General features: G+C 43.6%; 1 protein-coding gene across 1 annotated transcript; it reads right to left on the bottom strand.

The window, feature by feature from the left end:
* On the bottom strand, positions 1-22,790 carry CCR7 (C-C motif chemokine receptor 7). The gene is made up of 4 exons (XM_072111422.1): positions 22,666-22,790; positions 16,665-16,699; positions 13,617-13,685; positions 1-4,338 (listed from the first exon to the last, which is right to left on the bottom strand). Exons 1-4 carry the CDS (start codon positions 22,685-22,687, stop codon positions 3,274-3,276), a joined length of 1,191 nt encoding a protein of 396 aa, XP_071967523.1. The 5' UTR covers positions 22,688-22,790; the 3' UTR covers positions 1-3,273.
* Positions 22,791-23,275: the final 485 nt, after the last annotated feature.

Below are 23,275 nucleotides of genomic sequence, written 5' to 3'. Positions count from 1 at the left end.
GAAAAATTAAAAAAAAAACATATGTACAATACAAAGGATGATATGCTGCTCTCTATATACATAATACATGCCATACATAGTAAAGCAATAACAGTTTGTGTAAATTCGCTATTATTTGTCAGGATCTGTCTTGGGAGGTGGGGGAGGGGGTTTGTTGAGATCATAAAGTCTGCATCAATCACGACTTTTATTGTCAGTTTTACCATACATGCAACCAGTGTCAGACTGGGTTTCCTTAGGCCCACCAGAGGAAATCAATTTGAGGGCCCACTCTTCATTATTCCCTAGGAAATATACTCTAGCAGCCTCCAAATTGTGGTGTTTTCTGATGGACCTCTGGGGTTCAGTATTGGGTTGAGCCAGGGCCCACCGGAGGATCCTCTGGTACTCTGGTGGGCCAGTCCGACACTGCACGCAACATGGATTAGCAATGGGTAGTGAGGAGATGATATGTATCTCAGCACAAATCACATATTACTGTATATTAATTCTCACCTTTGTCCATTTAGGCACCTAGTAGTATGATCTAGGCTACATTCACACCAATGTATGGGGGATGTATATACGACATATATATGTCCCCCATACACCGCAATAGCTTCATGGCGCCGTACAGGAGCGGTACAGTGCAGAACACATGCAGCACCGTACTGTTCCGTAGTTCGTAGAAAGATAGGACATGTCCTATCTTTTCCCGTATTACGGCGCCGTGCCCTATGTTACTCTATACAGTTCCCTTTGCCGATGTATGCCCGTCGTACTACGGTACGGTGGGCATACATCGTGTGAATGTAGCCTTTGAAAACACCTTTAATTTCTCCTGTGGTGGTGCTGTAGGGAAATTGAATACTTGTTCCTTGAGTTTACCCTCAGACTTCAGCTGGAGCTGCCTGCAAAAGGGACACAGACCTCCTTAATATCAAGGGAACATTAAAAGGGTTTTCATCACAACAGGTCAGTCCTTATCCACAGGATTGGGATTAACATGCTGATCAGTGGGGGTCTCTCTATTTATTTCTTTGGCACTGACTGATAGCTATCTCCGTCAGTTTCAAAGACAGTGAATGGAGCAGCAGCATGCATGTCTGACCTGCCACTCCATTCTTTTGGGGTTCAATGTGGGTACATTAGACTCAATTTTCATGATCCGCTGGAGTCCCACTACTGAGACCCTCACCGATTAACAGCAAGTTAGTCCCTATCCTGCCGAGGGGGGCAAACTTGTGGTGGCTGAACCTCCCCTTTAAGTTCTTAATGAGGAGCTTTTCTTTGTTAGAATGTTAGCCTGATAATAACCTAGAACTTTATTAGGTTAGACCTCCAGCAGATAATCTTGGTTTTTATAGGAGCCACAAAAAAGGCTGTATTGGCAGTTTTTGCAGCCCATCTGTTAATGGGAATCTACCAACAAAATCAAGTATGATAAACCCTATCTATGAGCACTTACTCATAGATCCAGGCACTGGATCCAAGGATCCAAGAGCACTATACCAGACAGAGGGTGGTGCTGGGTGCTGAGGGAGCAGTGTGGGAGGGAGAGACAATGTAACAGCCTGTGAAGCTGCAGCATATAGGGGCTCTGGTAATGTTCCCCAAAGATCTTCTGGCTTATTAACATAATTGTAAAAGTTCATTTTAGAAGGAAGGGAGCCATGGATAACAAATATAAGAAGATTACCACAGTCACTGTATCTAGAGTTATGAGTACGTGCCCCTGGTTTATTATTCTTGATTTTGATGGTAGATTTCCTTTAAGGTATCATTCACACATCCATGTGAGGAGCCATGGGTCTTGAGCCGCAAGTTTTTTGGAGGAGGGGGTGAGCTGTGCTTCCATGCAGAAAATCCGGGCAGGAATAGGCCCAACCTTATCATTTGCAGAGTGGCCGCATGGCTAAGACTTGGTGTGCTCACCTTAATGTGCCCCTCTTTATGTACATCTATGGAGGCGGTGAGCCAGATACCGTTTCTGTCACTAGCTCACGGCTGCCATATATATACATGTAAATTGAACTTAACAGTATTTCCTCTGTGTCTCTGATGTATATGTGCAAAGTAGGTGCTTAGGCAAGGTGGTTGTTGTGAATAACGCCCTCTCCTTGTCAGGATGTATCTGGTGAGCCTGCGCAACTCATCCAGAGGGGAGTGAGAGACTCAACCTTGGAGCAGGTCAGTGCTGCCACAGCCAGTGTCCAAATACCAGGAACCACAGGTGCCTCAGGCCATTGCCTAGCACCCAGGGCAAGTCAGGAGACTTAAGCCCAGAGCCGAGATTCACCATCCAGACTCTGCACCATCTCTATGTGCCCAGCCTGAAGCTTGCTGAATCTGCTGCTAAATCTGCTGTTATCGTTTGGCCGTTGTCTGCTGTTGAATAAAGAACTGTAAGTTGATTTGTACAATATTGCCTCCATCTAATCCCTGCCTACAGACACCTCAGGGGGTTGCCCAAAGGAGAAACCATTGCATCAGCCTCTCCCTCCATATTTCTTGCACACACCACCTGCTGGAGACCTGCCAGGCTGTGGGTCAGCCCTCCGGTCCATACCATGCACCGTGACCACAGCGTGCCCAAGGGCGCACTAGCCAACCACTCCGGTATTCTGGCCCTGGCTGTCTCCAGGCCACAACAAAAGGCTAGGCCCTGGTGGGGGATGTTGCATAGGTCTGTGATCAGTCCAAGTGTAATCCGTTTGTGGATCCGCGAAAATACCTCTCACACCCTGTGGACTACAATGGTACTGTTTTCATAGTAATAGAGCTATATTTTTCTAGTCCTGGACAATCACATTAGCTTTTTTAGCTTATACAACATATTGCAAAAAAAAAATATAAAACTAGACAGACAGATTAACAAAAAATCTTATGATCAAAGTCATATAGGAATGAAGGATTGTACTGTAGATGTGACTTTTTAGTAAGAATTGAGTAATATCAAGAAAGAATTGGAGGCTGAATATGGAATTTACTGTGTGGTAAACCGTTTTTCTGGTGAGTGAGAACCAGTCAATGAGATGTGACAAATGTCAACCAGAGTCAATGTCAGACAGAAAGTTAGACATCATTTCTATATTTCTTGACAATTTGCAGAAGTTTGAAAGTAAAATCCATAGCAATATATAGATATATAGATTCAATAATAAATGTCCTTCTGTGATAACACCCAAGAAGACAACCCATGGTCCCGACCTGACCATTCTAAGAGGGATTTTCAGCCTTTTATTTTGAGATCAGTTCAAATAAATGTAACATATTTGTAGCTGTGCAGTGACCTTAAGGAGAATAGGTGGTGGTTGTCTCTGTGTCCATGGCAAAGGAGCTTCTCTTGCTTGGTTTAGCTGTAGACCATTGGGAAAGCCTCTCTTGACTTAGGCAGCCTAAATCCTTGAAGAATTTATACATGTCATTCCTGAACTTAACTCCAATGATAACATAGAGGAATGGGTTGAAGCAACAACGCAAGCACGCAAGACTATAGGTTACATCATCAGCTATGTCTAGATTGATGCTCTCCATACACTCGCTGGTGTTGTAAAAAGTCCTCACAAGCATGACACTGTTGTATGGCAATTGGAAGACCACAAATACGATGACAATGGTGATGATAACTTTTATGGCTTTGTACTTCTCAAAATTACGTGCCCGGAGCAGGGTCCTGATGACCATGCTATAGCAGAAGAACATGATGATAAAGGGTAGAATAAATCCAAGGATCATCTGGCTGATTTTTAGTTGTTCATTTAAACGCTTTAAATTTGAGGAGTAAATTGTGCAAGTAGGCTTTTCATCTACTATCTGGACACTACTACTGAGCAACTCAGGTATGGACAAGGTAAAGGCCAGGACCCAGATGCAAACACTGGAGAGCTTGCTGATGAGCAGAGTCTTGGAACGGTGACGATGAGCGGAAGGTGCTTGGACTATTGCAAAGTATCTTTCAATGCTCACACACATGAGCAGAAACATTCCAGTGATGAAGCTCATCTTATACAGGCAGTAGATGACCTTACACATCTCATCACCAAAAACCCAACCGCAGATGATACTCACGGCCCAAAACGGAAGGGTGAAGAGGAAAACTATATCTGCAATAGCCAAGTTCAGCATGTAGTAATCTGTGCCCGTCTTCAGCCTGTTGAAGTACAAGTATCGTAGCATGACCAAGCTATTTCCAGCTAATCCTATAATGCAGATAATGAAGTACATTGCTGGAAGAAAGCTGGAACGGAAGCGTCGGACATCATTTTTTACACAAGGCTCTGGATAACCATTGTAATCGTATGTGGCGTAAGATTCATCTTTGGAGACATCGGTAACATTTTCTGTCCCATTGCAGACCTGTGAAATTACAAGTGTTATTTAGAATGGAGCATTGGTATGGAAACAGGACATTATACAACTCAACTACCTGAAGAAGCACAGGCTGACTTGGACTTTTAGGCTACACTTACATCTATTTTTAGGGATATGTTCAGAGTATATGCTGAACATATCCAGAGACACCATATACTTACAGTTGGGAGCATCCTTTTTTCCATTATCTGCACAATATTCACCAGATCATTCAGGAAATACAAGATGGAGAGAAGTAGCAGGCTACGTTTTTCAATTCTGCTTCCTTATGTGAGTGATGTATACGTTCAAAAAGGCAAAAAGTATGCCTCTGTATGGCAGTCCCATCGCAGAAATTAGATTTTGAAATTATATATGATTTTCATACCTCCCAACCGTCCCGTTTTGGGCGGGACAGTCCCGTTTTTTAACCCTTGTCCCGCCTGCACGGACCGTTAAGTGAAAGTCCCGGTTTTTTTGCGGTTTCACGGATTTTTCCGTTTTGTCCCGCCCCCCCCCCCCGAGTCCCGCCCCCCCCCCCCCGAGTCCCGCCCCCGAGTCCCGCCCCCGTCCTGCTCAGGATACAGAGAAGCCAGGGGGCGGGGTGCAGCGTCCTCCTCCTCTCCAGCTCCCGGGCTGTCTGCTGCAGAGCCGGCACCTCCCCCATCCCCTCCCCTGGGAGGCAGAGCCCTCCCTGTCCTCAGGCTGCCACTTGCAGGCACATGGATGGATGGATGGATGGAGCAGTGCAGAGTGTCATGTTCTCTGCACTGCCCCTGCACAGCAGCCCCAGGGGATCATCCTCCGTGCAGGCAGGAACTCTCCAGCACTGCTACATCAATGGCTCCCTGCCCCCACCTCCTCCTGCTCCTCACTGAAGTTCGTCTGATGAAGCAGAGCCGAGTGTGTGCAGCTGCTGCAGTGTGATAACAGGTACTCTACAGTGACTGCAGGCAGCAGCTAAAGGGTTAAACACTTTCCTCCATAGACCCCCTGCCCCCATCCCTAATCCCCCCCCAGTGCACTTCTATTCTGCTTTTATTGTACCATATACTTAATCCCTTAACCCCTTAAGGACGCAGGGTTTTTCTCTCATTTCTCGCTCTCCAACTTCAAAAATCCATAACTTTTTCATTTTTCCGTGTACAGAGCTGTGTGAGGGCTTATTTTGTGCGTAACAAATTTTACTTTCCCGTAATGTTATTTATTTTAACATGCCGTGTACTGCGAAGCTGCAAAAAATTCCAAATGTGGAAAATTTTTTTTAAAAAACCGCACATGTCACGTTCTTGTGGGCTCAGTTTTTTCGACTTTGACTGTGCACTCAAAATAACACCTCAGCTTTATTCTTTGGTTTGGTGCGATCGCGGTGATACCGGATTTATAGGTTTTATTGTGTTTTAATACATTTTCAAAAATTAAACGCATGTGTGCAAAAAAAAAAAAAAAAAAATTTTTGCCATCTTCTGACGCTAATAACTTTTTCATATTTCGGTGCACGGAGCTGGGGGTGGGGTCATTTTTGGCGAAATGAGCCGACGTTTTCATTGCTACCATTTTGAGGTCTGTGCGACATTTTGATCATTTTTAATTTCATTTTTTATGTGATGTAAAAAGGTGTAAAAGTCGCATTTCGGACATTTGGGCGCCATTTCCCGCCTCGGAGGTCACCGCCGCCCGTAACCGTTTTTATATTTTGATAGATCGGGCATTTTGGGACGCGGCGATACCTAATATGTCTGTGATCTTTACTGTTTATTATGTTTTATATCCGTTCTAGGGAAAGGGAGGTGATTAGAATTTTTAATATTTTATAAATTTTTTTTATTTTTAAAACCTGTTTTTTCTTTTTTTTCCACTATTTCTTAGACCATCTACGGTACATTAACCCTAGATGGTCAGATCGCTCCTACCATATACTGCAATACTTCTGGCTCATTGTAACGAACCTGCAGAAGCCATGTAGCCTCGTGTCAAAAGAAGACCCGAGGCTACCACGGCAAACGATCGCCGCCCCCGATGACGTTCGGGGGCACAGCGATCGTAAAAAAGACTTTGCCGGCGACAATGACCGACTGCGGTTATTAGCGGTGGGGGTTTTCTGCAACATGCAAAACCCCCCACCTTGTATGAAGAAGACTCAGCCCGTGAGCCCTCTTCATACACTCCTTATACTCTCTGCGTCGTAGAGCTACGGCGCAGAGCGTTAAGGGGTTAAAGGGGTTTTCCCACAAATACAAGTTAGGCCCTATCCATAGGACAGGGCTTAACCTGCTGATGTGTGGGGGTTTCAGTGATGTGACCCCCATAGATCATGAATACGAGGGGTGTGTTGGGGTCCACATAAGGTCCATGTCATCGCTCTATGACAGTAATGGAGCAGAATGGTCATACACGGCCGTCTGCTCCATTACTCTGACGGAACAATTTTTGCGTTTCCATATTTCACTCCCCACTTTCAAAAATCAATAACTTTTTTATTTTTCCACGTACAGAGCTGTGTGCGGCCTGTTTCTGCGTAACAAATTATACTTCCTAGTGACAGTATTAAATATTCCAGGCCCTGTACTGGGAAGCGGGAAGGAAAATATCAAATGTGTTTTTTATGGCTTTCACTGCGCGCTCAATAGGACTCCTCCCCTTTACTGCGCTCCATAGGACCCCTCCCCTTTACTGCGCTCCATAGGACCCCTCCCCTTTACTGCGCTCCATAGGACCCCTCCCCTTTACTGCACTCCATAGGACCCCTCCCCTTTACTGCGCTCCATAGGACCCCTCCCCTTTACTGCGCTCCATAGGACCCCTCCCCTTTACTGCGCTCCATAGGACCCCTCCCCTTTACTGCGCTCCATAGGACCCCTCCCCTTTACTGCGCTCCATAGGACCCCTCCCCTTTACTGCGACAACGAGCATGTCCCCCCCCTAGACAACGAGGATTTCCCCCCCTAGACAACGAGCATTTCCCCCTGCTAGACAACGAGCATGTCTCCCCCTGACCCCTAGACAACGAGCATGTCCCCCCCCAAGACAACGAGCATGCCCCCCCCCTAGACAACGAGCATGTCCCCCCCCCCAGACAACGAGCATTCCCCCCCCTAGACAACGAGCATGTCTCCCCCCGACTCCTAGACAACGAGCATGTCCCCCCCCTAGACAACTAGCATTCCCCCCCCCCCTAGACAACGAGCATGTCTACCCCTGACCCCTAGACAACGAGCATGTCCTCCCCTGTGGCTGCGTGCCCTTTTTTGTGTGTTTGTGTTATTTTTGTCTTCCAGGACCGTGCCTGCTGTGGACTGCTTCGGATTCGAAGGATTACGTCTATGACCGACATTTCTAACAAATAAAATGGTCAACGAGGGTGTGTCTGCGTCTTTTGTTCAATAAAATTTTCTGAAAACGGTGTGATTATTTATTTTTTTGCGACACTCTTCATAGTTTGCCGTAGTAGTGGTGCCGGCTAGATGACGGTGCTCATTACTAAGGGCTGGCCTTAGTGTTTGCCTTAATTTTTTTGGCAAATTTACACTAACGCCCATACCATTACCCCGGTACCCACCGCCACCAGGGGTGCCGGGAAGAGCCGGGTACAAACCAGTACCTGACCGTCTATAGATGGTCAGGTGTTGGGGCGGCTGCAGGCTGTTATTGTTGCGCTGGGATAGCCCCCTAACAGTGGCCTATCCCAGCTCAGTAATAGCAGGCTGCTGCTGCTTTTTTGTATCTGGCTGATTTGAACAATAGGGGGCACCCCATGCCGTTTTTCCCCCCCATTTTTTTGTAAAAATGGGGGAAACAGCCTGGGAGCCCCCTTTAAAGGGGGGACCCCACGCATATTTTTGTCAAAAATTTGAAGAAAAAACGGCATGGGGTGCCCCTATTTTTCAAATCAGCCTGATACAAAAAAGCAGCAGCAGCCTGCCATTACTGAGCTGGGATAGGTCACTGTTAGGGGGCTATTCCAGCGCAACAATAACAGCCTGCAGCCGCCCCACTACCTGACCATCTATAGACGGTCAGGTACTGGTTTGTACCCGGCTCTTCCCGGCACCCCTGGTGGCGGTGGGTACCGGGGTAATGGTATGGGCGTTAGTGTAAATTTGCCAAAAAAATTAAGGCAAACACTAAGGCCAGCCCTTAGTAATGAGCACCGTCACCTAGCCGGCACCACTACTACGGCAAACTATGAAGAGTGTCGCAAAAAAATAAATAATCACACCGTTTTCAGAAAATTTTATTGAACAAAAAACGCAGACACACCCTCGTTGACCATTTTATTTGTTAGAACTGTCGGTCATCGATGTAATCCTTCGAATCGGAAGCAGTCCACAGCAGGCACGGTCCTGGAAGACAAAAATAACACAAACACACAAAAAAGGGCACGCAGCCACAGGGGGGGACAGGCTCGTTGTCTAGGTGGGGGACATGCTCGTTGTCTAGGGGGGGGGGGACATGCTCGTTGTCTAGGGGGGGACATGGTCGTTGTCTAGGTGGGGGTACATTCTCGTTGTCTAGGTGGGGGTACATGCTCGTTGTCTAGGGGGGGGTACATGCTCGTTGTCTAGGGGGGGGCATGCTCGTTGTCTAGGGGACATGCTCGTTGTCTAGGGGGGGCATGCTTGTTGTCTAGGGGGGGCATGCTCGTTGTCTGGGGGGGACATGCTCGTTGTCTAGGGGGGGGCATGCTCGTTGTCTGGGGGCGGACATGCCCGTTGTCTGGGGGGGACATGCTCGTTGTCTAGGGGGGGGCATGCTCGTTGTCTGGGGGCGGACATGCCCGTTGTCTGGGGGGGACATGCTCGTTGTCTAGGGGGGGACATGCTCGTTGTCTAGGGGAGGACATGCTCGTTGTCTAGGGGAGGACATGCTCGTTGTCTGGGGGGGGCATGCTCGTTGTCTAGGGGAGGACATGCTCGTTGTCTAGGAGGGCATGCTCGTTGTCTAGGGGGAGTGGAATATGCCCCCCAATTATATACATAAATATACATTGGTGCCAGTGGATGCGTTGAAGGTATGAGCAGTGGCGTGGCCAGGGGGTGTGGTTAGGGGGCGTGGCTAGGGTGTGGCTTCTGTGGGTAAAAAAATCGCCGCGGCGCGCTTCGCGCGCCGCCATTTTGTCCCTCTTTCTCCTCCACAAAAGTTGGGAGGTATGGATTTTTAAGGGTTTATTGAAAACAATATCAAAATGTCCTCCTGCTAAGAATGATTTTCTCTAATCTAAGAGGGAACCTGACCATAAGTATTCAGCTTCCCTAAATTGCGATCACAGGGGAAATGAAACATTACATATAAATCCATAAGTGATATGAATAATGCAGAATTAGGCTGAAAATAAAATGAAAATTATGAAAACGTATGAAAATGGTCGTATATACGACTGTATATATATGTGTAGCATGACATATATGAACATACGGATGAAAAGCGACACGTAGATATGGATTTATACAGCACGGAAATACAGGACCGATGAAATTACACGTGTGTGTGAATGCAGCCTCTGGTAAAATAAGAAAGGGGGTGGGAGAGATAAATGTTTAATACCTTTTGTTGGAAGGTATCGATTTATATAAAATTGGGAGGTTATTGCAGGCAGCCAAAATGTATCACTTGATGCACCCTCTGTCTTTGCCATTATAAAATATTATGGCAGCAATTAGCAAAGAAACTAGTTTTGATTACAAAAGTGCACACAGTGGGGCTCATTTACTAAGGGCTCTGTGGCCGCACTTTCGTCGGGTTTCCCAAATATTTCCGTTTTGCGCCAAATTCCGCAGGGATTTTGGCGCACGCAATCTGCAGGTGAACTCTGGCAGACCTCGGCGCAGCAGCGGCACCTACTGGATAACGGGCACACGACCTTAGTGAATCCCGGCAGAACACGAATCCACAGCACCGCGGGATCTCGACCGGACCGGGTAAGTAAATGAGCCCCTGTATCTGCATCCTATACCGAGGGCACTAGAAGAACTGCCTGCGCCCCTCCTCTGATACAAGTGCCAGTAATGTGTAATGGAATGGTGTATATTTCTGCAGCTTTTCTATTCTCTAATCTTCTCCAAACCACATCCTGACTCACCTGCAGTGAAAGGACAGGAAGCCACAGATTCACAATGAGAGTTGCAGGTGTTCTAGCAAATTGTTAGGATGCTTCACATTCTGTGATTACGGACCGTGCAACGTACAGTGTGACAGGCTGACCACACTACGCGGATGGGTTTCTTTGCATCATTCTGACATACCCCTGCTTTCCTGCTAACAATGGATCGCAGTGTCATTCCTGGGAAGCAGGGATTCCTTGCATCATATGTCAATAACCATCCCTGCTTTGTGGGCAGCATGTGACGGTCTCTGATTACAGGCTGATCACACTAATAGTAAAGTCAGCCAGGGGTGGGAAACCAATCTTTTACAACAGACCCCCTACTTTGTGTTTAAAAAATCCATCATATAATGTGGTGCATAGGTGTTAATGAAGCCTGGAGCCCCTTAGGCACATTTGCATAATTTTTTAAGCCTTTATTTCTTAAAAACAAGGGCATAGGATGCTTAACAAAGAGCAGATCCTGCCAGACAGTATGGCACAGTATGTCAGTGTTCTTGGTTTACAATCCTTGATCTTGATGGTAGGTGTCCTTTATAATGCATTTTATGTTGAAATAATATTTAAATCAATCTTTTTTGCATCTAAACACAATTTCATTTTTTTCAACTTTTTAGTCTTCTAAACTAGAATTAAAAATAGACATTTGTCTAACATATGTACCTGCACAGACTATTTAGCTTTAGATCTACATAATAGTGTCAAATATAGGCAAATATAGCCCCTTTAATACCCCATAAATAAAAAACTAAGTAGGTTTACTGCATAGATCCAGAAGTTATAACACAAACAAAACCAACACCAAATTAAATAAGCAACCGAGCCAATATCATACCATAAATACAGCCCCAACACCAAGCTCTTCACATAAATTCAACAATAGAACCAAACCCAGTATACATGGTAAATACAGTGCCAAAACTAAGTTTGTACATATGTAAAGCACAAGAACATCAATACACCACCCAGATTGAGATTATGACATCTTTAAAACACCAGAACCACTATAAAGGTTTAGATTACCACAGTCACAATGACTGCATCTATGGGTACCTGGTTTTTCTTGCTTGATTTTAACAGTATACAGAAAAAACCCACCTGAGAAATTTCTACAATATTAGAAGTACAGTTTGGCACATCCTCAGAAAGAAAGCACCGGTAAACTCATTAATGCAATGATACCTGGATGTCCACAGAAGATAACAATGGTGAATGGCTTCAGAATAATTTCCATGATAGAGAAATTAGAGAAACCCCTTCACAACAGCCAGCCAAGAAGCCAGATGAATTCTGGGAAATGCTGTGGGGTAGGTTCCAGGCAAATGCAGCCTAACTGATTGGTTGGCGTTTCATAATACAGATAGACAATGACCCAAAACATAAAGCCAAAGCAACCCAAGATTCTATTAAAGCAAAGAAGTAGAATTTTCTTAAATCGTCATTCACCTGCATTTCACTTGTTCAAAACAAAACTTCAGACAGAAAGACTACAAAGTAACTGCAACTGAAAAGCATTGCAGTGAGGGCCTCACAGAGTATCAAAAAGGAGCAAACACGGCGCCTGGTGATGGGCTTGCGTTCAATTTACAATTATATACAATGTCCAATGACTTTTGAGCCTCTGAAATGAAGGGATTGGGGCTCTTTACTTACCCGTCCGCTGGAGTTCCCCCGAAATTACATTGTCCGATGATGCACTGCACTGTGCTTTATTGTGCGCCCGATATCCTGCATGTGTCGCTTCCCCACTCAGGTTCGACAGAGTTCACCATCTTTTTTGTGGTGCATGTAAGTTCTTGGGCTTGTGAAAAAGTTTCTAAGTTAAATCCCGTGCTCAGTCCGAATCAGTCAGATCATCCAACGTCCTGACCACATGGAAGCCAGCGCAGCTGTGCCAAAAAAGGGTCGCGTGCGACACAATCCCAGCGTAGACACCTGTTGAATATCTGTCCAAGCCGTGCAATCCCCGTTAAAGTCGAACAGTCCGACAAAAATGCGACCCGCGACCCTTAGTAAATGAGCCCTACTGTGTTTAAAAATGCTTTAGATCCTCACATTTTTAGGCAACCATTTTGCTCAACCCTCTGAATTAAAGCAGAAAGTCCAGAATTCACCAGCATCTGAACTGTTTTGTTCAAAATTCATTGTGGTAAGTACATAACGGAAAAATGTAGTCGATGTCCAAATATTTATGGACCTAACTGTGTGTAGCATCCCAGGAGATCTGTGTGTGTTGTAAGTAGCAGCAGAACTAAGAGAGACACCACAGCCATAGAATTGTCAAGTTTTATCAACTCTGACTCGAATGGGGCAGCAACATTATTCAACCCAAATATATAAGATCTCCTTAAATGCCCTATACTAATGGATGTTCCTGGTTACATTACTGCATGGCATAAATATTTATTATAATACAACATCCTCTTCTTTATATTAGCATGTAATAAGATCTATTATATATACTGTAGGTTTAAAGAGACAACACTCTGCAATGAGACAATTGTGGCAGGACACACAAGATACACACAAAAGGCATTATGGGGCTTGTAGGAAACTACCATAAATTGTAAATGTTCTCAACTCTCCAAGTTTCTCTACAAATAGTCTTTGCACATTTTGCCACATATGCTTACAAATGTAAAATAATATTCACTGTTATCAACATTACTAGTATTTTGATAACATTTAGTAGTGAAGCCTGTCACGTGACAACCACTTTGATGCCAAACTTGCATCTTACATAACCTTCGCTGCTTGAATGTTAGGGCTAGATCCTATTTATTTTTTTTACTGTGTGCTTGTTTTTTCCGATAGTTATGTTCTTCTTTATAGCTCATCAGGGCCTAATGGCATATCGGTACAAATGCAGAATACAGCAGAACCACATTTAACACCAAAATATACATTATTGTGAACCCCCACTAGGTACACAGGGAACTACGGTAAGTTGATTTCAACATCATACCTTAGTTTCTTACTTTATTTTTTTATAGTTACTGATGAATGTTATAAACATTTCTGATTTGTCTTAACCTTTCTCTAACACCCCCTCCCCCAACCCCTTTGTCACTTGGTTAAAGTAACAGCCAATGATTTTAGCCCTTTTAACTTCTGTTATTTCTAATAATATAAAAAATCAAAATAAAAAGGATTTTGGAAATAATAATGAAGCCATACTCACAGGATTGCACGGACTGATGGTGTGAGTTGCAGGGTTATAGGGCTCTGTGTAAGTTCTGGTTGAGACAACCTGTATATTGTACATAAAATAAAATATGGAACAATTTAATATAAAATTAAGATTGTGACAGGTCAATGGTACCATTGTATTTGCAGTTTAAACTAATTATTAGAGATGAGCGAAACTTGTGAGATTCGTTTTACATTTGTATCCAAGTTTCATTTCAAACCAATACATTTTGGTCGGAATTGTAAAGTACTCTAACTGCCTTAATGAAAAAAGTCCTATATTGGCACAGAGTTATCATAAATAAATGTGGAAGCTCCAAAGATGTTCCTTTCAGTGCAAAGTAAGACAGAAAACTGGCATGGCCCGAATATTTGATCTGGGCCATTACCTCGTAGAATCTGTTAAACCAACACAGTCTTAGAAATGTTACCTAAACAATGTATATGGATAAGTGAAATTAACCCTACTGTGGATTGTCAGGGAAATGCCTACAAGGCATTATGGGCAGCCCACTGTGACCACCATCCATCCATCTTGTGCCCCTACTTCTGTAGCCTCACACGGGGACATTTTTAGCTTTTGGATTTGTGATATAACTGGGAGATTTTTAAAAGTTTCAGGTCCCATTTTGAATCTTAGATATGGATTCACTCATTTCTCCTTGTAGTTTACATGATCTCTGTTTGCTATCAGTGCTGTATTTAGCTCACAAAATTAGCTGAAAGGGAACCTGTCATCAGGAGCCCTTTTTCTGGCTCCCCAGTGTCCCAAAAGAGAATAATGTACACATTGCCATAGAGATTTTATAGTAAGGGTACATACTATACCGAGGTAGACGGGCATACCACTGTGCACTGGAGAGGAGGTGTCCCCTCCATAGAGAAAAGCGACGTATGGCCCGCACACATGGGGAAGGATAAAGCATGCTCTATCTTTACCCCGTGTACGGCTTGGATCGGTGCCACACCGCAATTGCCGTCTATGGGGACGTATGTGCAGCTGCAAATTTGCTGAAAGTTTACCTTTCTGTAAGCAGAACTGAGTTCCTAGTCCGCGATGGGGTGGGGACGGGAATGGGAATGGGGGCCATAGGAGGGTTTTTTAAATCTGAAATCGATGCATGACACATCTCTGCATTAAGAAAGTTGCACTTTCATCTAACTTATCTTGGAAAAAGCCAAAAGCCATAAGAACAGAATGCATAAGTACCTGGTCACTAGATAGATACAATGAGGGTGGCATTGTGTCCTGAAACACTGCATTGCATGAAGTACAGCAAAGGTATGTAGTCTCCACTCTTGATTTTGGCTCACAATAACTTATGCAAAAAAATCGAATGAAATAACTGAGACGTGATCTGGGTCTAGGATAGGGTGTAAGTTACAGATTGCTAGGAATCTGGCTGCAGGGATGTTCTAATTGGCAGAATAAGTGAACCAAATACCTTCTCTAAGTCCCTCATCCAAACATGCCGCTGCTCTAAACACTTCTCTCCTCTGAGGTGAGGTAAATAATTTGCTGAGCAGCAGGGCTCTTTTCACAGGGTCACTTTGGATAGAGGTTATAGGAAATCTACCACCAGCTTGAAGACATATTAAACTACAAATACTTACCTACGCTCCTCTTGATGTTGATCCCTGCAGTGTCCTTCTCTAAGCTTGGCACATCGGGATCATCTAAAAAAGAAACTTATAATTAGCAGCCTGGAGCTCGGGAACAAGATGGGCTGCTTATTATGGATGCCTCCTGTGTGACGTCAGCTCCCTCTCCAGCATGGGAGTGGGAGGTATATAGCACGCAGGAGTGTTCATAACCAGCAGCCCGAAGCGTTCGGGGCTGCAAATTATAAGGTTTTTTTCTAGGTGATCCCGCTGTGTCAAGCTTAGAGAAGGACACTGCAGAGATCAACACCAAGAGGAGTGTAGGTAAGTATTTGTAGTTTAATGTCTACCAGCTATTGGTAGGCAGCTAGTGGTATATGAACTAAACATACCTTGAGAATGCTGTAGCTACACTGATATAGAAACATATCTTGTTTAATCCCTGAATCGATTGGCTTTGCTAAAAACACAATTATACAATTATGATAACGAGGTTCTGACGGGTTAGGAAAAAATGCGGAATTTAAAAAAACCAAAAGCGTCGCAAGATCAAGCACTTACATGCACTGAGAAGAAGAAGGCGCAGCGACACCTGGTGGATATCGGGCGCACGACCTTAGTGAATCCCGGCAGAACCCGAATCCTCGCTGGAGAACGCGTTGCTGGATTGCGACTGGACCGGGTAAGTAAATGTTCACAAAAGTCCACGTGCAGGGTGCCCCTTTAGGACAGGGGGTCTGGGCAAATGCCCAGTTTGCCTACCCCTAACGCCGGAACTGCGTGAATTAGTGTAACCTGTAGTAGTCTTCATAAAACTAAGCCATTAGGAGGGACAATGCACCAGGTCCTTCCATACCTTAAAGGTGAATAGGATTGTGATAGAGTGCATGGTATTGTAAGACATATATAAGAAAGAAACTGGTTGCTACAGTGGGATTGTATATGATTGGCTACAAATTTTCCTAAACGTGCATGTGCCTGTATGTGCTTTTGGGGGGTACTTTCAAAGTGTTTTGGTGGTTCAGGTTCTAAAGATATAAGGGAAATATCTAGCTTGATTTTCTAAGAATTTCTAAGCATTACTATGGAGTTGATTGTATAAATTAGAGGAGGGGGTTGAGTGGTTAAGAAGGTGCTGGGATTTTGTAGATACAAAAGTATCTAAGCCTTGTGTGGTTTGGCGGGTGTTCATACTCTGGGCGTAGTCGCAGGTACAGTTCCACTAGAACTTATAGCCTAGGTACATGATGAGTGTTGGCTGGGTGGAGTACTTTTATCTTAATCCTTTGTAGTTCAGATCGTTCAACACAGAAACAAAGATAACAAGTCAAGAAAAAAAGCGTTACAGACATTGTGGTTTAGAGGAATAGCGGAAAATAAAGAAAAGCAGCTGTCAGTAGTGAGGGCTCCAGGTCCTGCTTATATATGATGCACTCACCTCCAGGATGGCTTGGATGAGAACCAGCAGAAATGCTGAAAATGTGAAAAGGAAAAAAAAATTATTAACAAACATTCACATTTTTGTAGCTATAGTAGCATTCTTGAAAATTCACTAAATATTGTCAAATACGCTTAAATAAAACCAACTTACATTTATCCCTAAAAAAACATGTAGCCCAAATCAAGTATTGCACATAAGAAAGATGTTACTGAGTCAATGGCTTTGCGCCACTTTGTGTCGCACATTTTTCAGACTGTGCCTTATTTTTAATGGGAAAAAAGGCTTGGGCAGGTATTTAAGTAGCGGGTGCGTTGTGATTGTGCCGCACGCAACCCTTTTTTTAGTGCAGCTGTGCTGGATTTCATGCGACACTGATTCAGACTGAGTGCAGCATTTAACTTTCAAAGTGTGTCTCAAGCCCAAGCACTAAAAAGATGGTGAACTCTGTCGGACCTGAGCAGGGAAGTGGCACATGCAGGATATCGGGCACATGATCTTTATATACCTTATATACCACAAACCTTATATAGACAGTGACATCTCTGCGGACTTCCCTGAGTATGCTCAGTGTAGAACGGGGAGGGATGCAATACTTTGCATCCATACCCCAAGGTTCTAATGGCCTCCAGTGAGTATATATGTCGCAAAGCAGAAAGGAGCAGGATGGAAAGACATATGTTGCTGTGTTTTTCCATCTTGTTTTTTCCACAGTTTACAGAATATACTGGGCAGACAGAAAAATTGTGCTTCAGTCTACCAGTAAAAGTCTTTTTGTGCTCTCTGTATATACGTCAGGGGCTTTTCTGGTGTATATACGCTGACTGTACACTCACCGGCCACTTTATTAGGTACACCATGCTAGTAACGGGTTGGACCCCCTTTTGCCTTCAGAACTGCCTCAATTCTTCGTGGCATAGATTCAACAAGGTGCTGGAAGCATTCCTCAGAGATTTTGGTCCATATTGACATGATGGCATCACACAGTTGCCGCAGATTTGTCGGCTGCACATCCATGATGCGAATCTCCCGTTCCACCATATCCCAAAGATGCTCTATTGGATTGAGATCTGGTGACTGTGGAGGCCATTTGAGTACAGTGAACTCATTGTCATGTTCAAGAAACCAGTCTGAGATGATTCCAGCTTTATGACATGTCGCATTATCCTGCTGAAAGTAGCCATCAGATGTTACAGGGTACATTGTGGTCATAAAGGGATGGACATGGTCAGCAACAATACTCAGGTAGGCTGTGGCGTTGCAACGATGCTCAATTGGTACCAAGGGGCCCAAAGAGTGCCAAGAAAATATTCCCCACACCATGACACCACCACCACCAGCCTGAACCGTTGATACAAGGCAGGATGGATCCATGCTTTCATGTTGTTGACGCCAAATTCTGACCCTACCATCCGAATGTCGCAGCAGAAATCGAGACTCATCAGACCAGGCAACGTTTTTCCAATCTTCTACTGTCCAATTTCGATGAGCTTGTGCAAATTGTAGCCTCAGTTTCCTGTTCTTAGCTGAAAGGAGTGGCACCCGGTGTGGTCTTCTGCTGCTGTAGCCCATCTGCCTCAAAGTTCGACGTACTGTGCGTTAAGAGATGCTCTTCTGCCTACCTTGGTTGTGACGGGTGGCGATTTGAGTCATTGTTGCCTTTCTATCAGCTCGAACCAGTCTGCCCATTCTCTTCTGACCTCTGGCATCAACAAGGCATTGCCGCCCACAGAACTGCCACTCACTGGATGTTTTTTCTTTTTCGGACCATTCTCTGTAAACCCTAGAGATGGTTGTGCGTGAAAATCCCAGTAGATCAGCAGTTTCTGAAATACTCAGACCAGCCCTTCTGGCACCAACAACCATGCCACGTTCAAAGGCACTCAAATCACCTTTCTTCCCCATACTGATGCTCGGTTTGAACTGCAGGAGATTGTCTTGACCATGTCTACATGCCTAAATGCACTGAGTTGCTGCCATGTGATTGGCTGATTAGAAATTAAGTGTTAACGAGCAGTTGGACAGGTGTACCTAATAAAGTGGCCGGTGAGTGTATATGTAACACATGATGTGAATGTAGCATAACCAGTATACTGCATTAAAGTTTGTGTTTTGTATTTTTTGTTATGATTTTTTTGTTTTGAATTTCCCATTCTTTTGGCCCCCATGAGCTCATATGTAAATTAGCTCATTCTTTTTATTCATATTTATAACTTCTGAAGGACATATCTTTTGATTGACTGGATTAAAAATAATGATAAAATGATGTGTATAATTCAGAATTTTCTACTTGGTGATAGGTATTCTTTTAATGGCCTCCCCTTACACTTGGTCACAGTCTTTAGCCTGCATAGACATTATCTCTTAACCCTTTAAGGACCTGGACCTTAAGGGTTTTTTCATTTCCATTTTTCACTCCTCACAATCAAAAATCTATAATTTTTTTTTTACATGTAAAGAGCTCTGTGACAGCTTGTTTTCTGCGTAACAAATTGCACTTCATAGTGACGGTATTTATTCTTCCATGCCGTGTACTGGGAAGTGGGAAAAAAATTCTAAATGCAGTGAAATTGGTGAAAAAACGCATTTGTGACATTTTCTTGTGGGCTTGGATTTTACAGCTTTCACTGTATGCCCCAAATGACATGTGTACTTTATTCTTTGGGTCGGTGCGATCATGGGGATACAAAATTTGTATAGGTTTTATAATGTTTTCATACATTTACAAAAATGAAAAACCTCTTGTACAAAAATTCTTTTTAAGATTTTGCCATCTTTTGGTGGCAATGTGCGGGTTGACACCTGGAATTGGTGCTAGCGATATGCAGCAAAGACTTACCAGCTATGGAGATGGCTCAGCCCGTGAGCCCTCTACATGCACCTGCAGCCGACCTGTAACATGCTATTACGGGGCGCAGTGTTGCAAGCACTGTTTATGGAAATATGCCCTTGCTATTGTGTTCATGCAGCAAAATCTCCAGTTGCTAAATTGTGGAATTATTTAGACCCTATATGATGGTTGTATTCAGTCACATATGATGGTAGTAATAAGTGACTGTAAGCCAGTCAGCGTATGGTGATATTATTCATTATATAGGGGGGTTCAGCAGCACCACTGCTATATATTGTAGATAGAGCATCCACTGTATAGTTTCTGACACCGCAGCCAGCCAAGGATAGGTGTTAGGTGTGGACATGGGCCCCCACGGGAGGACAATCTGGTCAGACACTGATCCCAGAGGTGAAACCAGATACCAAATGTCTTAAATGTCTTTTGCATTAAAACATTTGCATTTGCTCACTAGTTAAATTTGTGTAAAAATGACCAAGTCATAGGTTACTTATATATGCACAAGTAGCTTTTCAGTTCTAAACTTTAGGAAAGCTTGATGAAGATAATGGGGGTCATTTACTAAGGGCCCGATTCCCATTTTCTCGGGGTGTTATCCGAATATTTCTGATTTGCACCAATTTCCCATGAATCGCCCCGGGATTTGGCGCACGCGATCGGATTGTGGCGCAACGGCGCTGGCATGCACGAGACGGAAATCGGGGGGCGTGGCCGAACGAAAACCCGATGGATTCGGAAAAAAACGCCGCATTTATAAAGAAAATCTGTTGCGGAGCTTGCACTTACCTTCACTCAGTCCGGCTCGGTGAACTCCAGTGCACTTCGATGCTTTTCAGCGCAGCAGCGCCACTCAGTGGATGGCGGAGGAATTACCTTAATGAATCCCGGCCGGACCTGAATCCAGCGCAGAGAACGCGCCGCTGGATCGCGAATGGACCGGGTATGTAAATCTGCCCCAATGACTGTAATGCAGCATTCCTAGTAAAGATCCAACCTTCCTAGCTGAAAAGGAAGGCAGGAGATGGCAGAATGTCTTACATTTATCCTAAAAGGGAATTTCCACCTTTTATTACCATGCTATTTCTAGCTCCAATATTCTATATATGTTGATCTAATGACAAGAGCTCCATCCTTTTGACACATTATGCCAAATCCATTACAAAACCACGGATCTCAATTGTAAAATTTTGACTAATAGCATTTTGACTTATAGCATTTCCCACTAGAGGGAGCTCATGAGCTCAATGTTCTACTTTTGAAAATGTATACATAATCTGTCAGTGGAGCATCAATGGCTGTAAGTCTCCACACATCTGCAGAAGCAGCCTTAAATGGCAAAGTCTCCCTAAGGCCTCATTCAGACAAACGTAAGGAAGACCGTGATCCAGCTGCAAAATATGGCACCCGGTCATAGTGCAGTTAACATGTGCTGTCTCACTACACACTACACTGTGATTGGGCCAGGAGGCTGCAGGGAAAAATCTAGCTCATGTCCTAAATTTTGCCGGCCACTCGGCTTTCAATGTAGAGGGGAAGGGTGAGGAGCGTTTGCCTTGCTTGCCTTGTTCCTGTTGGAATAGATATACTAGACCAGAGCTGACTAAGATAAACAATCACTTGACACAGCAATCACATGGGTTTTCATGCAAATCTGACCAGGGAGAAAACAATCACTTTCCTCATTTAATATAGTAGAGTTTTTGGAGACCTGTATTACATACATGTAGTTAAAACCACAATTAAGAGTGGAAATTATGCTTTTTCTAAGAGGTCATATGACAATGACCTCTAAAAGTCAGCAATTTTATAGGTAAAATCTTGGTTTATTGCTCAATGTAATAACCACATAATATACCGCTGCCACTTGATAAAGCATACACCACAGTCCATTATACAAAGAAGTGAAGGAGAGAGTACAGTGACTCATTCCTCTCATCTGTTGTAGGCTAGAGAAGATAGCAGTTAGTGGTATTGCTTACCGAGATGCTTGCATAAAACACTTTTGACCATAAACCAACTTCCTCACTTTCATTTTTTTTCCATTTACTATATACTCTCAGTCACGGGTGTGCAACTAAGAAGCAAAGGTTTTGTTTCATCTCATTCGCATTTCTCAAGAATATAAAAAAATTCCCTTCTACTATTTTGCATCACTAGCCAATACTAGTCATTTTGTTATCAAAAACTGTCCTTTGTCGGAAAGCGTGTTTATAATTTACGGTAGTCATTGATGTTAGCTTTTTCATTATGGCTATCCATTAGCTGCTTTTTAGTGTCCAAAATTAACACAATACAAGTTTTCTATGAAAACATCTTACTTTACAGCCTGCTGCAAGAATAAATGCTCCAGCTTCATTATCACTAATAAGCAGAGGACTTATGACTAAGGATGAACTTATTGTACTGCCTTTTAGTAGGTAGTGAGAACCTGTCCCCACAAAAGCTGTACCTGAGGCAAAAAATGGTGGTTGACTAGGAATGGGATGGGATTTACAGAACCTTTGCTGTGAGCCACATCTTCTCATCTATGGTCATTTACAAACCAGACAAAGTCAACCTTTTAATTTTCTATTTAGTCTCTAGGGACTCATATGTAAGAGCAGATGGAAAATTTTTTATCAATGAGAGTTTGTGTAAATGAGAGCCCCACTTAGGCTCCCAGAAGAGAAACATTTATATTCTGGACCCTTTTTCAAGGTTTCTGGTGTATCACGTGGAGCCTGTGGGAATTTTAAGGACCCTGATACAACTGCTACATCTGCACCCTGTATAGCAATGCTTATTATTGTCTCTAACAAGAGGCTTGACCCATGACCTTAATGTTCAATATGTGGGACTGACAACATATAAAACATAACAGATTTTAATAGGAAATGTGCAGAATAGAGTGATGAATTGGAACCCCACATATGCCGATGTAACAATATTACGTAGAATATCTGAGAATACTAAAGTGAGAACCTCAATAACATGTGGAGTGGATATAGGATTACATTCATCTCTCATATTACATTGTGGCAACACAAAAATTTCGGACAATGAAATTTAAGACCCATAACAGTTAGACATTGTTGTCCCATTACCCAGCTCATGGATGTGTCACATAAATCAGTGCCCACAGCCTGTGGCATGTCATTGTCTGCTACTCACCACTTCCTTGCAGCTGCCGCATGGTGTAAGGTGATTGAGTTCCTCGCTGTACACCAGACGAGATCCTGTACCAGTTGTAGAATCAAAGAATCTCTGTCCAACCTGAACCATCAGTACTTGCAAAAAAATATAGAACCTCCCCTTCTTCCTGAGTACAGACACAGGATGTCTTATGTATTGTGTTATATATCCAGGAACTAACAACAATTTTACCTTTGTACCAAACAGTGAGTAGGTTCTTCATAAGACTGAATGGGTGGATACATCTTATACACCAATGTTTCTCAATGTCACATAACCTCTACTAAAATAAATTACCTTACCCCAATAATAAATAAATGCCCCTAAACCTATGATCTCACAGCATTACATATCTATTAAAATCACCACATGAATATTATTTAGAGACATAGCACGTCTCCCATGTGGGAGAACACATCACAGATATAATCATTGAAACCCATGCATATCTACTATAATCATGGGGAGGGCTTCCGGGGCATGGGCCCTTAGGCCCTCGCTAATTTACTCCTCAGTAATAGCCCCACCACCAGCAATGGCAGCAGGCGGGCACATGTACAACTGACTTTCTCGGAGTAATGCGATGCAC

Source organism: Engystomops pustulosus, chromosome 6 (genome assembly GCF_040894005.1).
Source record: "Engystomops pustulosus chromosome 6, aEngPut4.maternal, whole genome shotgun sequence".
Lineage (NCBI taxonomy): Eukaryota > Metazoa > Chordata > Amphibia > Anura > Leptodactylidae > Engystomops > Engystomops pustulosus.
The sequence above is the reverse complement of the archived record's forward strand: the minus strand, read 5'-3'. Positions and strand labels throughout refer to the sequence as shown.

Bases quoted from the DNA above. Each gene is read 5' to 3' on its own strand.
- CCR7 (XM_072111422.1), bottom strand. From the start codon at position 22,687: ATGCGGCAGCTGCAAGGAAGTG. The intron at 16,700-22,665 runs GTGAGTAGCAGA...TCACATTTTCAG, and splicing joins GCGGCAGCTGCAAGGAAGTG to CATTTCTGCTGGTTCTCATC. The intron at 4,339-13,616 runs GTGAGTATGGCT...GTAATTTCACAG, and splicing joins CCATCAGTCCGTGCAATCCT to GTCTGCAATGGGACAGAAAA.